General features: G+C 37.8%; 2 protein-coding genes across 11 annotated transcripts in view; one reads left to right on the top strand and one right to left on the bottom strand.

Moving 5' to 3' along the window:
• LOC306991003 (uncharacterized protein) overlaps positions 1-15,196 on the bottom strand; it is a 538,544-nt gene that overhangs the window by 265,806 nt on the left and 257,542 nt on the right. The window lies entirely within an intron of this gene.
• The window catches only part of pank4 (pantothenate kinase 4 (inactive)), a 153,872-nt gene that overhangs the window by 35,765 nt on the left and 102,911 nt on the right, over positions 1-15,196 (top strand). For all 10 annotated transcript variants that reach the window (XM_079598411.1, XM_079598412.1, XM_079598406.1 and 7 more), the window contains 8 exons: positions 5,692-5,804; positions 6,021-6,108; positions 6,361-6,512; positions 6,598-6,653; positions 12,511-12,560; positions 14,132-14,236; positions 14,333-14,433; positions 15,099-15,167. In XM_079598411.1, the coding sequence (XP_079454537.1) occupies positions 5,692-5,804; positions 6,021-6,108; positions 6,361-6,512; positions 6,598-6,653; positions 12,511-12,560; positions 14,132-14,236; positions 14,333-14,433; positions 15,099-15,167 (734 nt within the window). The remainder of the gene's footprint in view (positions 1-5,691; positions 5,805-6,020; positions 6,109-6,360; positions 6,513-6,597; positions 6,654-12,510; positions 12,561-14,131; positions 14,237-14,332; positions 14,434-15,098; positions 15,168-15,196) is intronic.

Below are 15,196 nucleotides of genomic sequence, written 5' to 3'. Positions count from 1 at the left end.
ATAATTTAAAGAGAAGGCTTATATTGACCTTTTAAGATTTTGTTTGCACCTTGTAAATTAGGTTTTGATGTGGCAGTAAAAACTTTATAATCTATCCAAAACGAAATGTTGTCTTTCATATTTCGTCTGTAACATACCGTCTTTTATAATATATATTAGGGCATAAATGTTAATTTGCAGTTTAATATGTTGCTTATACAAAGACATTATATTTCAACGTATTCAGTCGATTTTTACTCATCTCAGTAGGCAATATAGATAGTTTCATTCACACACAGACACGCGTGAGCTGTAGTCAACAACAACAACAACAACAACATGCATATGCGCTTTCAAACACAGAAACGCGATTCAAATTTAAACAGTCTTTTGCGGTTTGCAGACACCATTTCATATCGCGATGAGAACAAAGCACTTACTGATGATCTGCAGCTGGATCCGTTGTTAGGCTACTCCAGCACGTTTGAGGTAAAATTTCCAGGATTATCACGATATTATTATTCCTCACAGTGAGTGTGTTTTCCAGCTGTTGTGGGCGTTGACTGGTTTGCATGTGTTGCTCCAGATCATCTGCGTTTGAATAGCGCGCACTCTACATGGACGTGTCACATTAGCAGAGTAATAAGGTGCCAGAACCATAATGAGAACGGCTGATCTCTCGCTCTTTTTATATAGATTACATAAACAGAGAATATTTGTTTTAGTTTTGAATTAGATAATTTAAAACTACACACTTATATGATTATAGAGATATATAGCTCATGTCTGAGTGAATAGTATTCGCTGAGTTTTGTTTAAGTTTAAAGACGTGCACTAGAAAAAAAGTTCACGGAGACGGAGAGGCAGAAAGCACTCCCTGTTTACTTTCTTTATTTTACAAAAGCACAATGTTTTATTTCGATTTTAAGTGAACCGATTTTTGATTTGAAAGTGAGTATTTTAAGTCTATTTTGCTGCCATGTGAAAAAAAACGAGGAAAACGCGCCGGCGCGTTTTTGGTCCCCAGAGGGTTAATCTTCTTTAAGCGCAAAAGAGCAACTGTGTCTAAAGTGCTGGAAAAGAGTCAAACGTTTCTGTCGCAATATCGAGTTCTTCTAAGCTATCTGGGATGCTGAAGAGATGAAACTGATCAGTAAAATTGTGAGACGTGGCTCGTTTTTATAACCGTAATCTTGGGGGGTGGACTCAATCATTAACAATAAGTACTTTTGAAGTAAGGTATCGAATATTCAGCAGCCCAAGCTTTATCATTTGATCATCTGTATTATTGTTAGGGATGGCTGACGCGAAACAGTCGTTCCGAAGCTTTGCGGGATCCCGAAGCGCAGATGTTTCGAAACACTGATCCGAAGCGTGATTCAAAACACCCATGTCACGTGACTATGGCCAAACGAAGCCTCGAAGTGTTTCACAAGTGTTTCATCAGGTGTGATCTGCCGAATCAGCGTTTGATTGACACGGTCACACAATCGCACATCTGTATAAAAGTGAAATCAACGCATCTTGACCTCGTGGGTTTTTGTGAGAGGAGTTTGATTTTGAGATAGCGGATTTTTGGTGATATAGTGACATAGTGCGATTTGATTAGTTATAGGCTATTTAGGCTTACATTTAAATTTACACAACACATTGACTGATAGGGTAGACAGAGTATAGCCTACATATAGTGACACATTAATAGATATATTTATATCTATGTATGTAGACAGCTAGATTAATAGATCGATAGATAGATAGATAGATAAATGCATAGATAGATTATATCTAGATACATATTTGCACTCCAGATGTGGAGGTTATGAGAGTTTTAGAGAGTTTTGCATACCAGCAACAAGTGTCCCTTGTGAGAGGATTTTTTCAAAGGCTGGAGAAATTATCTGTAAAAAAAAGTAGGAGGCTAAGTCCTTCCACAGCAGAGAGATTAATATTTTTGAATAAAAATCTCTAAAAAAGTGAGACATTGTGGCTTGATTTCTTTTATTAATATTCATTTTGCAGGACCAAAATAACATTATGCACAGTGAGGAGCCTATAGGTTACAAGCTTCACATATTAGAAACATACAATGATAAATAAAAAAAACATTTTTTAATGGCTCGTCGAGGTTGTTTCAGATCAACACCTGCAAATGACCACTAGGTGTCACCGTGGAGACGGGTGTCGGATTGATTCGAAGCCTCGAAACAATATGGCCCATTTGCTTCAACTGTTTCATTGCTTCACGAAGCCTCGATCTGCCCACCACTAATTATTGTCACGAACACACACAGGAACAGGTAGATCCAATAGCAGTGTTTATTTAAAGGGTAATCCGTACTCACAATCAGTCCAGGCAAGGGTCGAAAATCCAAAAGGCAATCCAAAGAACATAAGACATACACGATCAACAAGAACGGAAGTGTGGGGACAATATACAAGGACTCCGTGACAAACACTGAAACCGACAGGGTATATATACACAAGTGCAAACAAGGTGACGAGAAACAGCTGAAGGAAATGAACAATCAGTGACAGACAGGATTATGGGAAATGTAGTGAAAATGCCTAGACACCGTGAAAACTGAGACCTTTAGTGTTAAACCCAGGGAACCACCAGACACTGTGACAATGATATAATTTTTTTTATTTGTTGAACATCAATTACATTGTTTTACCCTTAAATGGGTTTGGGAGTTTTTTGTATTTCCTAGTTCAGGGAACCGACACAGTCTCTATATGAAGATATTTAGATAAAAGAGTCTCTATGTGATGTGATGGGATTTATCTGACCTCTGTGGCATGAGACAGCTACCAGACAGTCTGTTTAGCCAGTATGTATGCTTCCTGACCTGGGCCCCAGAATTAGATAGTCAAGGATCAACTCTGAGACTGTGTGCCATATTTCTAGAGAGAAGAGCAGCACCATCCCAGGAGGGATGAATGCCATCTCTTTTCAACAGGTCAGCCCCAAAAACTTTTCCAATTGTCTATGAACCCTATATAATTTTGCGGACACCACTTAGAAAGCCAGCCATTGAGTGAGGACATTCTACTTACTATCTCACTCCGGCGAACAGGGAGGGGGCATGTAAAGGGAACTGTAGTGTATTGAGTTGTATGTAAACTCAGGAAATAAGCACCATTTGGCCACTGATTAACTCTGGGTTAGTATTTGGTTGGCACGTTCATTGTCCAAAAGACCTTTGTTCACAGAGTTTGGTAATTCATATTGCGCAGTAAACCAAAAGAACACTTTGCCCCGACTCTTTTTTTTTGTGTGTGTGTGTTTTTTGAACAGTATCAAAACACAGCAGGAACCACTGACAGTGAAAATTCTTCACATGTGCTCTCGATCATAACCGCTACTGAATAAGAATTAAGAATTAAAACAGAATCAGATGCTTTTGCTTGATGATTTAGCTGCTTTGTTTTGATTTAGAACTTCACACTCATGTTCCTTGTCGTCAAGAACAACAGGAGGGCTGGGCGATATGACCAAAATCTCATATCACGATATAAGTAATCTCATATCCCGATAACGATATATATCACGATATAGTACCTTTTCTGTAAATTCAATCAATTAATAATTTATATATATAATTACTACATGGAAAATACTTTTAGCATATATCAAATAAAAGAAAAGTTTATATATATATTGAGTATATATTAAGTATATCCTCAAAAATGTTTTTATATATATATTTTATATTCTCAAAAAAAAAAATGATTAAGAATGTAGAAATATAAAATATGAACGAAATATAAAACACTTTTCATAAACAAATGATTACAGGCCCAACATAAAATATTGCTATATAAAATACCAAATGTAAAAATTCAATGGAAGATGTTTAAAATGTAGCAGAAATCAGGGCTCCGAACCTGTTCAATGAACGAAAACAAACAAACAAAATTTTGACAGGAGCATAACGTTAACCAGAAACGGAAACCAAATTAAATGTAATCGTTCTGAACAGACACGCTTATTTGAAATGGCCATTAACCGGTTAACAACGTTATTTTATCGTTCTGTTAACTAATATAATTTGCCAGTCAACCAATCATGAATTCAAATAGTACAGACTGAGCAAATGTGATATTGACGTATAGCCTATCCAACGTGAGTGAAATGCCCATGCTCAGCTGTCAGTCATCATTGATAAGTCGCAATGGGAATGTGCTGGCGTTATAGTTTTCCATACTGTATGTCACCAACTGTCAAAAATTAGGCCTACATTTCAGTGAAAATTAATAGCAGGTAATATGCAACTTTTTGTTTTTTGAAACCAGCGAAAATTGCAGGATAGTGTAGAACATGGATCCACACAACGTCACATCACGCACTTAAAGCGCTTCTGTGAACGGAGAAAACAGAATAAAGCTAAATATATAAAACTAATGCCTATATGCGAAATATAGGCTATTTGCCTTAAATAATTAACGTTACAGATTAACAAAACGAAAGGAAGCATTTTGCTGAGCTTCGGATCATGCGACAGGGTCCAAAGTTCACAAAAAGGAAACCGAGATGTTAGAAAAGGGAACCGAGCTTGTGTTCTGTAGGCCTATTTTACGGCTTTACAGTTTTGAATAATTTTTTGCTTCTATCCGTATGACCATAAATTTACGGAGTAACGGATTCCTGTTCCTGTGATCGCGCCGACGCTTCACGGCACGCGCACACGTTCTTGCATTGCTAACTTGACATAGCAGCATGTTCATAATCAAAATATAATAGTCAACCAAACATATAGAAATTTAACCAAATCATGTTCATGCTACAGAGGTAGCCCCTCATTTAGGAACGAGCTCCTCGGTTTGTCCTGGCTGGTCCTGCTCGGAAACACCCGGTTCTATCACCCTTCGCCATGTTATTCATGTTTCTGCCATTCTCATTGTGGCGTGTAAGATTGCAGTCCTCCAAATGATGAAAAAGTTTTGCCGTAAACAATGTTTTTTGCGACACCACGATATGAACGATAGAGCATAATATGAATCGATAGACTTTTTATATCGTCCATCCGATATATATCGTCATATCGCACAGCCCTATTTTCAACTTGATAATTCAATTCCACAGTCAGGGATCCTGGGATCCTTACAACCGTGTTTCTACAGACACTTTCTGGATAGCGAACCCCATTCATTTTTCTTTTCAGAACTGATGTTTGTTGATATTCTGATTAAAATTCTACAAATGTGAATTAATTCATGCTGTTGGATTATATTTGTTTCTTAGTGTAAAATGGAAATGCATGGTAATTTTATAGCCTATACATGTAAGCACAAAACATTTTGGTGTATTATTAATCAATGTGTTTTAGAACTGCAGGAGACACACAATCTCTCTGCATTAATCAAAAAATTAATTCAGCAATAGTAAAAATATCACTGTTCCACCTAAAAATCCACCGTTTCTGTCGTTTTATTTACTTTCTGGCATAATTGTACAGTATGTTGGGACAGAGGTGACAGAACTGCAACTGATAGAATGCACTACAGCACGATATTACAATATTTTTTTTTTCAAAAGCAGATTGTGGAGACGTTTTAATTGTTCAAAAATCGTCATATTGCACACCCCTACACTAAATTATATTGATTTATATATTATTTGTCCGAAAATTTCATAGCTTGTAATCTATTATATCCCACAGCCAAATTTGAATCCACATGTTCATGATTTCATCTCGTTTTTTTTAACAGGTGGTGAAGCGAGCTGTGGCTAGCCAGAAAGACCAACCAAAGGCTGTGGAGAGGGCAGAAAAGTTTCGGCAGAAATACTGTCACAAACTCCAGACTCTTCGGCACCAGCCTTTGTAAGAGCATCATGAACCTAAAGCTTGACTGTATTTGTGCCTTAATATTCAACAAGATCTTAGTAGCAATTAGGATGTTTTATGAGTTACAGTCTTGTAGTGTGTGTGTGTGTGTGTGTGTGTGTGTGTGTGTGTGTGTGTGTGTGTGTGTGCTTGAGTGTTGCTGGATGAGTGTTTCTCTCTTCTAATGTAGCTTGCCTTTCCTCTCATCTCTAGTGCTTATGGATCCCTCACCGTCAGAAGTCTTTTAGACACAAGAGAACACTGTTTAAACGAGTTCAACTTTCCTGACCCCTACTCTAAGGTTTACATTGAATCATCCTTCACCTTGCCTGTGGTTCTTCAAATCCCATTAGTTCCCCACAATCTGTTATTTAAAATATTGTAAAAAAAAAAATTCTGTCATGAGATTGTTTCAATCTCTGTCTTTGTGCATCTGTTTGTCTATTTTCCAGTGGTTAAACCATTATTTATTGTTCATTATTCAATGTTTTTTAGTTGTTAGTGGCCAATGGAGAATTATCTGATTCAGTCTGAATCTCTTATTTTCCTGCAGATCAAGCAGAAAGAGAATGACATGGCCCTGAAATACTATCTGAAGGTGGTTAAGTCAGTAGAGGAGCTGAGCTGGGAGCAAAGACAGTTCACTTTGGTCAAAGGCCTCCTGGCCGGCAACGTTTTCGACTGGGGAGCCAAAGCTGTGTCAGAGTTAGTGTACTAACAAATATGCCAGGGTTTTTTACAGTATATTTGTTTTTTTGGGGGTATATCCTTACTTTTATTTGTTTTTCAGCGTGCTTGAATCAGATCCAGACTTTGGGTTTGAACAAGCAAAACAACAATTACAAGGTATGAAAACGTTAAAACTGTCACATAATAATGATAAAATATTGTATCTAGTAATTATTTTTTTTGTCTGATAAATGATAAACATGTTTATACTTTACTGGTCAAAAGTTTGGAATTTATTTGATAAAAAATACACTTAAAAACAATAATATTATTACAATATTATTATTAAATATTATTACATTCAAAAGAACAGTTGTCTATTTTAATCATGAAATAAACAAATAATCAAGGTCGGGACAGATCATAAAACAAAGTGCTTAGAACTATCTGTAAATTTATATGTGAAAAGTCACTGATGACAGTGACTGATTTGAAGGTTAGTAATAAAATGAAAAAAAAAGTAACACATTACATAGAAAAAGTGGCAAGTTTAATATTTTGTAATATCAATGTGCTGCTTGTATAGCAGTATATATTTACTGTCCTCTGAAAATAACTCAACATACAGCCATTATTGTCAAAATAGCTGGCAACAAAAGTGAGTACACTCTAAGTGATAATAGCTGTACGTCATTTAGCCATGCAAAGCCACGTCCTATTCATCATGTTCATGTTTTTGTCTGCTTGACCGGACCGTACAAATTGTTATGTCTTGTATTAGAGCAGTTCAAATTTGTGCTTTGAGTATAATTCTCTCATACTGAGCCCGGATGTTCAACATGGCACCTCATGGCAAAGAACTAAGGATTTGAGAATTAGAATTGTTGCTCTCCACAAAGATGGCCTAGGCTATAAGAAGATTGGTAACACCCTGAATTTGAGTTACAGTACAGGCCAGGGTCATACAGAGGTTTTCCAAGACGGGTTCCTCTCAAAACAGGCCTCACAAGGGCCAATCAAGAAGTTGAGTCCTCGTGCTGTGCGTCAGGTGAAGAAGCTGGCTTAAATAAACAGACGCATAAGTGCTGCCAGCATTGCTTTAGATGTTGCAGTAGCGTAAGGTTAGCTTGTCATTGCTCAGACCATACGCCACACACTGCAACAAGTCGGTTTGCATGGCCGTCGTCCCAGAAGGAAGCCTCTTCTGAAGCTGGCTCACAAGAAAGCCCACAAACAGTTTGCTGAAAGCAACCTGTCCAAGAGCATGTATTCCTGGAACCATGTCCTGTGGTCTGTTGAGACTAAGATAAACTTGTTTGGCTCAGATGGTGTACAGAATGTGTGGTGATGCCCTGGTGAGGAGGAGTACCAAGAACATTGTGTCTTGCCTACACTACAGTCAAGCATAGTGGTGGTAGGATCATGGTCTGGGGCTGCATGACTGCTGCTGGTACTGGGGAGCTGCGCTTCATTGAGGAAAACATGGATTCCAATATGTATTGTGACATTCTGAAGTAGAACATGATGCCCTCCCTTCAGAAACTGTGCCGAACAGCATGATATTGACCCCAAGTATACCGCCATGATGACAACTGCCTTGCTGAAGAAGGTGAAGGTGATGGAGTGGCCAAGTATTTCTCCAGACCTGAAACCCATTGAGCAGAAGCGGAAGGTGGAGAAGCACCATGTGTCTAACATCCAGCACCTCCGTGATGTCATTATGGAGGAGTGGAAGAGGGTCCCAGTCACCACCTTAAGGATAACAATGGTGCTCACAAAATATTGACACTTTGGACACAGGTTTGACATGTTCACTCAGTGGTCGCCAACCCGTCGATCGCGATCGACTGGTAGATCTTTATCACTGTCCCGGTAGCTCCCGAAAAAAAGTTCAGTTTTGCAAGCATCTGTATTTCTTAATCCAACTGCTTTATTTAAAGTGACCAATGAGCAGTGCCGCTGGCGCTGCTAGCCATTTTGGTGCCCTAAGCATAATTGCATAATTCCTTTATGATGCCCTTTACCCCGAGAAACTTCGGCGGCGGAGGCGGGGATATGCGCTTCATGATGAGGCACACGCGCGCGGTCTCTTGCTCTCTCTGCCGTGCACGCGCTACGCGGTTTGGAGCACAGTCTCTGTCTCGCGGGCGCGCTCGCTCTAGATTCCGGAGATTTTAACTTAGTTATTGTTACTACGCCCGTCAAACAATTGAGAACCAGACACGGCTGGGTTGAGCTCCATACATTAAGTGATTGGTTTTGGAGTAATGCAGCAGACTATCCTCCAGGGCACGACAGAAGGTATAGACATAATAGCGCACGGGAGCACATGCACTAAACAGTTTTGTAAAATTATGTATCAATAATTTTTATTTGATCATATATAATTTTACAAAACTTTTTTGCGCATGTGCTCCCGCCGCCGCGCGCGCTATTTCAGCCACAACACTGCAATCAGAGGATGCGCTGAAACCATCAACTCTCGATGCTGTTCTCTTCATTCATAACTCAGCCTACTGAGAAGGATATATTTGTGTAAATAGTTGTGCAACTGCGCGAACTTTGTTTTGAAGTTTAATGTTTGAGTTCCAGAGGAATTTGTGACTGTGTACCTGTTCAACCACATCAAAGTTTTGTAATTAGTAAGTCTTTTTCTCTTTTTTTTCTCTTGTTTGCTGACTGATGAGGGGCCGCAGTGCCGTAGTGTAACGGTGTTTGTACATGTAGCCTATTTTGTAATAATAGTTGAAAGCAATCATAAAATACAGCAAGTTTTAAGCCCGTGCAGACCTCACTGCCACAGGCGCATCGTTTCACTATCTTGCTGGAATCGGAATGTTTGACGGAGGTCCTTCTCCTTAGTTACAGTTGCTGAGCTAGGATTGGACGGTCACACTGACTTGAGTAACATTATTGCAGCAGTTTTGCCTTCTGGTGGCATTGTAAAAAGTGATGTTGCATAAGATGGGACATAACTGCACTTAGCTTAATTGAGATTATTGATAATTTTGTTAGTACAGTTCATTTATTAAATGTTAAGGGTAGTACCTTGAGAAACTTCAGTGAATAAGCACTTCACTGCTGACAATGGCATTTGTTTTAGTTCAGTGCCACTTCATATGATCTGATCATAAGATGGTTGCATCAGGTTTAAAGTATAAAAAAAATTGTTTTTATGTATATTAAATTCAAATACATGTAAAATATGAAATAAAAGGCCTTAAGTTGGAAGTACAATCTGGGCTGTCTTTTTCTATCTATTCTTCGATAGGTAGATCTTGCCTTTCATTTAGGCCGAGGTCAGGGATCTTCAGCTTGAAAAGGTTGGTGACCACTGACTTAGGGTTTACTACATTTGTTGCCAGCTACTTTGACACTAATGACTGTATGTTTAGTTTTTTTCAGAGAACAGTAAATATATACTGCTATACAAGCAGCACATTGACTACTCTAAAATACATCCAAGTTTCATTTCTATAGTATTGTCCCTTGAGAAGATATACTAAAATGTTTGCTGAAATGTGAGAGGTGTACTCACTTTTGTGAGACACTGCGTGTATATATATATATATATATATATATATATATATATAATTCTAATCAATGAAGCTGTACAGTGGATCTCTTATTGACATTGTGTTTATACTTGGTTATAATGGAAGTATTCGAGAGAGTGCAGAACTCGTGCTGAACTATTGGCGCTTTTCCACTGCACGGTACGGTTCGGTACGGCACGGCACGCTTTGGCGCTTTTCCACTGCATGGTACGGTACGGCTCGGTTCGGTACGGCTCACTTATGGCGCATTTCCACTGCATGGTACGGTATGGTACGGCTCGCTTCAGCAAATTTTACAAATCGATTTGCATTATAGCTTGAGGCAAGACAAATAAACAAATATCACAGACATGTTAGGTATCCTAAAATATGATTTTTTACATCTTATATATTTACTTGCAAGAATGTAGCCCCTACCAAACTTGTACACGCCCTTTAGACATAGGCTTTCATTTGATATTTGAAAGTCCGCATCGGTCGGGCGTAGGGTTGCCACCTTTGATTTGTGAAAAACCGGGACACTTTATTAATATTTGTTGGGGTCTGAGTTGTAGGTTGTAAATAGTATTTTCTTTGACACTGGTGGCTCATCTGATTTTGTTGTGTTATCCTCCTCGTCCGTCTCTCCCCCCATTTCACACAATAGATGTAAAGACAGTTTTTAAAAAGATAGCTAGCAACTAAACTCACACTGTATCATCTTGGATGTGTGTTGATGCGCGCGCGCGCGCGACCGACCGACCGACAGCACATGCAGTTGCTAGGCGATAAGTTGAGCTTCCAATCAAATAAAAGTAAACGCCTGGCATTGGCCAATCCACTGTTTTACCCGTTTTTACCCGTTTACGGACACAGGATTGGATGTACTGTACACAACTATGAAGAAAACACAGTAACAGTAGACGGAAACGGTTTAATTTGAAACCAGGAAATTCTACTTTCGAGGTACATTTTCACAGAAAAACAGGACAATTCGTGTCCCGGGAAAGAATATAAATTGTCCGGGACTGTTGCTCAAAAAAAGAGAACAGTCCCTGGAAAACCGGGACGGGTGGCATCGGGCACCCCTCCTCCTCCTTCAGCTCACGCCAGCGAGAAACAATGTTGATCCTCGTTCTGCCTTTAATGCGATCAATTTTTCGTTTCCTCTTTTTGCTTTCCTCCGACAAAACCTTTGCTTTCTTGCTTTTCTGTGCTGCTTCGGCCATGACTATAACATTTGGCAAACAAACGCTAGTCTGGCTCGCACGTCCGATTTTAAGGAAGTGGGGGTGGTGGTGGAAGTGACGTATATGCCGTAAAGCAGTCGAATTTTGTAGTTCTCTTTGTTCGCCGGTTACTACCCGAAACCCGAAGTTTAAAAGTACGATTAAAAACGCTACAGACCCCGTCAGGCTATGGCAGACGTGTCATTCAACCAATTGCAAGTCGATGTACCATCACAAGAGACTTGGAAATATATTATGAAGGTTGAAATGTTACCTAGTGCTGCTTTAACGATCAGTCCCACCCACTTTGAAGCGGTACTAACTGCAGTGGAAAAGCAACCGAGCTAAAGCGAACCGAACCGTGCCGTACCGAGTCGAGTCGTACCACGCAGTGGAAAAGCAAAGCGAGCCGAACCGTTCCGGCGCCGAGTCGAACCGTACCGAGTCGAACCGTACCGAGCCGAACCGAGCCGTACCATGCAGTGGAAAAGCGCCAAAAATCTCTGCTGCCTTGAGCGGTGTTGAGTGGATTAATCAGCTGATTGGCCATTATGTTCGCATGCTCAAAAGAACACTCACTGGAGCGTTTTAAAGCAGCCGGCTATCAGCGGGTAAAGGTACAGCAGAATGGCAGGTATCGCCACATTCAATTATGAAATAAATCTTTGGTGGGACAAAGATTAATTTTAGCATCTGCCAAAATATTTTCAATGCAGGAAAAATCCTGATCATTACTCCAGTCTTCAGTGTCACATGATCTTTCAGAAATCATTCTAATCTACTGATTTGGTCAAGAAACATTTATTATTTTCAGTGTTGAAAATTACTTAAAAAAAAAAAAAAAGAAAGAAGTTAATATTTTAGTTTTTCAGCAAGGACGCATTAAATTGATCAAAAGTGACGATAAAGAAATTCATTATAATAAACCTTTCTCTTTCAAATACTTTTCAAACCTTGACCTAATAATAATTGATAACAAGTGAGCATGAAATCAGCATATTAGAATTTCTGAAGGATCATGTGATGACTGATGAAAATTCATCTTTGCATCACAGGAATAATTATATTAAAATATATTAAAGAATATAATTTACAATATATATTAAAGTAGAAAACGGTTATTTTAAATTGAAAAATTTAAATAGAAAACATGTTTCTTCTGTTTTTGATCAAACAAATACAAATTTACAAAATTACAAACTTTTCACCAGTATGTATATATTTTGATACCTTTTAAGTTTTCTATATACTGAACATTTATATTCCCAGAGAGGCCATGGCTTGTGGATGCCTACAATCAATGGATTGAGAGAATGAAGGTCAGATCTTACATCGACAACTACTTTAAGTCATTGAACTTTAAACTTTATAGTTGGCTGCACTCTTACACTGTTCAAACAAGGTGCGATATGATAGTATCTCTTCTATTTTAAGCACTTATCCGTAAAAAAAAAAAAAACACAACAGGAGGACATTGGGTCTCATTTACACACAAAGTTGTGTGTACTGTAAAATCTGATATAAAATCTAAAATCAAGCTAAAATGTATTCTAAATGTACACATGCTCCCTGGGGCATTATAATTAAATGTAAAGTATTTTAAAGCAAGACATTTTTATGATGTGTTATATTACAAATCAAATAATGCAGTATGTTAAGTTGTTCTACAAAGTTTTTTTTTTTTTTTTAGACAATAAATTAATTTTATTTGAACAATTAATGAAAAAAAGCATGTAAATAACTTGCTGCGGGCACTCTCTCTTTAAGAATAATCTGTATTAGATGTCGACTTATAATGGATCTTGTCGATACCAGCTAAAGTGAGATAACAGGTCGGAAGCCAGTTTATTGACTTAATAAGACATTTTTTGTATTATTACTTATATGAATTAAAACTTTCCTCAGAAAATTATGAAATATATTACAAAATAAACAATGACTTCACCTTGAAAATGTTTTGTAATTATAATACAAAATATATAAAAACTTCACTACTGACCATAGGCGCCGATCCCACAGAAATGGCCATGCACCCACGGAAAAACACGTGATATTCTCAATACAGTTGGGAATGTGTGTTTTAGTTTAGTTGGTAATTAAGGCGGAGGGTAAACCAACGCCAGGTTTAAGGCTTGAGGATGCGCTTCCCCTTAAAAAAACGCTTACATTTCCTTGTAATAGTTTAAATTTACATGTCACCTCACAACCTACACATCCCAGCATAAACGCTCACAATAAATTATTTGTTATTAAAGCATCTACATTCACAAACCAATGTTAATTTTAATCATACTGTATGTGCGCTTTGGCATGCGTGCAAAAGAGCAGTCGCTTTATATTCACTAAAAAGCTATCACTCTTCTTAGTTCATTGTGATTTCACAAAGTTCTATTATAATAAATGAAGTTGACTGCACACTTACATTTTCTACACTTTGTAATAATGAGAGGTTTGCAAGCGTGCAGAACTCAGAATACACTCACCACTCAATGCCGGCCTTTTTGTTCAGTGCTAACTTAAACTCCTCCGATTGGCCATTGAGTTGACCCCCCTTCAACATAAAACTTCAACCACTTCAACATAAAACCCTTAAACTAATCTTAATCAAAAGAATTTGCATAACAGTGACTGAAAAATATTTATTTTAGATATGGGAATGGCATGGTCATTTTGCTACTTTTAGGCTATTTTTGATTGGCCATTGTGGTTAGTTTTGTTTTTCAGACCTGGCAACCCTGTTCAATGTCGATGTACTAGGGAGAGCGAGAAAACAGAAATAAAATCATGCCATGTCTTTTTAAAATGTATATTTGAAAATGTAATATTTAAACAATCTATGAAGTCTTCCCGGTCTTGATTGAACACTGTACCTGCTGGTTTTCTTTTACAGGGTCCTCCTCATAAATGTGCATTGTTTTTCGTAGATAATAGTGGAATAGACATTATTCTTGGGGTTTTCCCTTTCATTAGAGAACTCCTCATCAGAGGCACAGAGGTAAGTTAACAACAATATGTCTCAGAAGAAAATGGTTGTTTCTTCTCAATGTGTTCTTTGAGTTTTAGTTACACATCTGAGTATGTTTGCTTTTAGGTTGTGCTTGCTAGTAACTCAAGCCCTGCCCTAAATGATGTCACTAACAGTGAGCTGCAGATCCTAACTGAGAGAATAGCCGCCATGGATCCTGTCATTCAGTGAGTTATTATCACCCTTATTATTACCAGCGGTGAAAAGGTTTACAAAAAAATGTTTTAATCATTTTAGTGTAGATAATATAACATGAGAATGGTAGTCAGTGTTTGTGCGCATCAATTGAACGAGTTTGTGTACCGGTATATGTGCACTCCATCTCAAGTCGTCATAGAGATAATTTGTGACAAACCAGTTTATAAGCACTAAAGATGTTTTTTTTTTTTTATATATATATATATATATATATATTTTTTTTTTTTTTTTTTTTTTTTACTATGAAATAGCTAGTTTACTAGGCTTTGTAAAAAGGCTTAACCATTTGAATTGTGCCTCTATCTATCCATCCATCCATCCATCCATCCATCCATATTTTGATACATCAGGCTTTTATGGCTCGTATAGTATGACGTGAGATTATGGAGCTCAAATCATTGAGATTTTAGAACAGTATAGCAGACTACTTGCATAACAGCAATGGTTTGATCATGTTGATAATTTAGAGGCCTTAGAATTTTGTGAATCAAATATAATACAGTAGGCTTTAAAAGGTTGAAGGTTATTATATTGTGATAGTTTTTTTGTTTAAATATTGTGAACTGTTCTTTACACCATAGTGCTATAACATGGTAACAGCAGTTTGACTATGTTTCCATTTTTTCTTTTTCAGGGCTGCACTCAAAGAGGACAGACTTGCTTTAGTGCAGAATGGTTCTAGCTCTCCTTGTTTAGATCTGAGGTATTATATGTTTCGCCCCTTTGGCCTAT

The sequence above is a fragment of the Phoxinus phoxinus genome, assembly GCF_949152265.1.
Source record: "Phoxinus phoxinus genome assembly, chromosome: 22".
Lineage (NCBI taxonomy): Eukaryota > Metazoa > Chordata > Actinopteri > Cypriniformes > Leuciscidae > Phoxinus > Phoxinus phoxinus.
The sequence above is the reverse complement of the archived record's forward strand: the minus strand, read 5'-3'. Positions and strand labels throughout refer to the sequence as shown.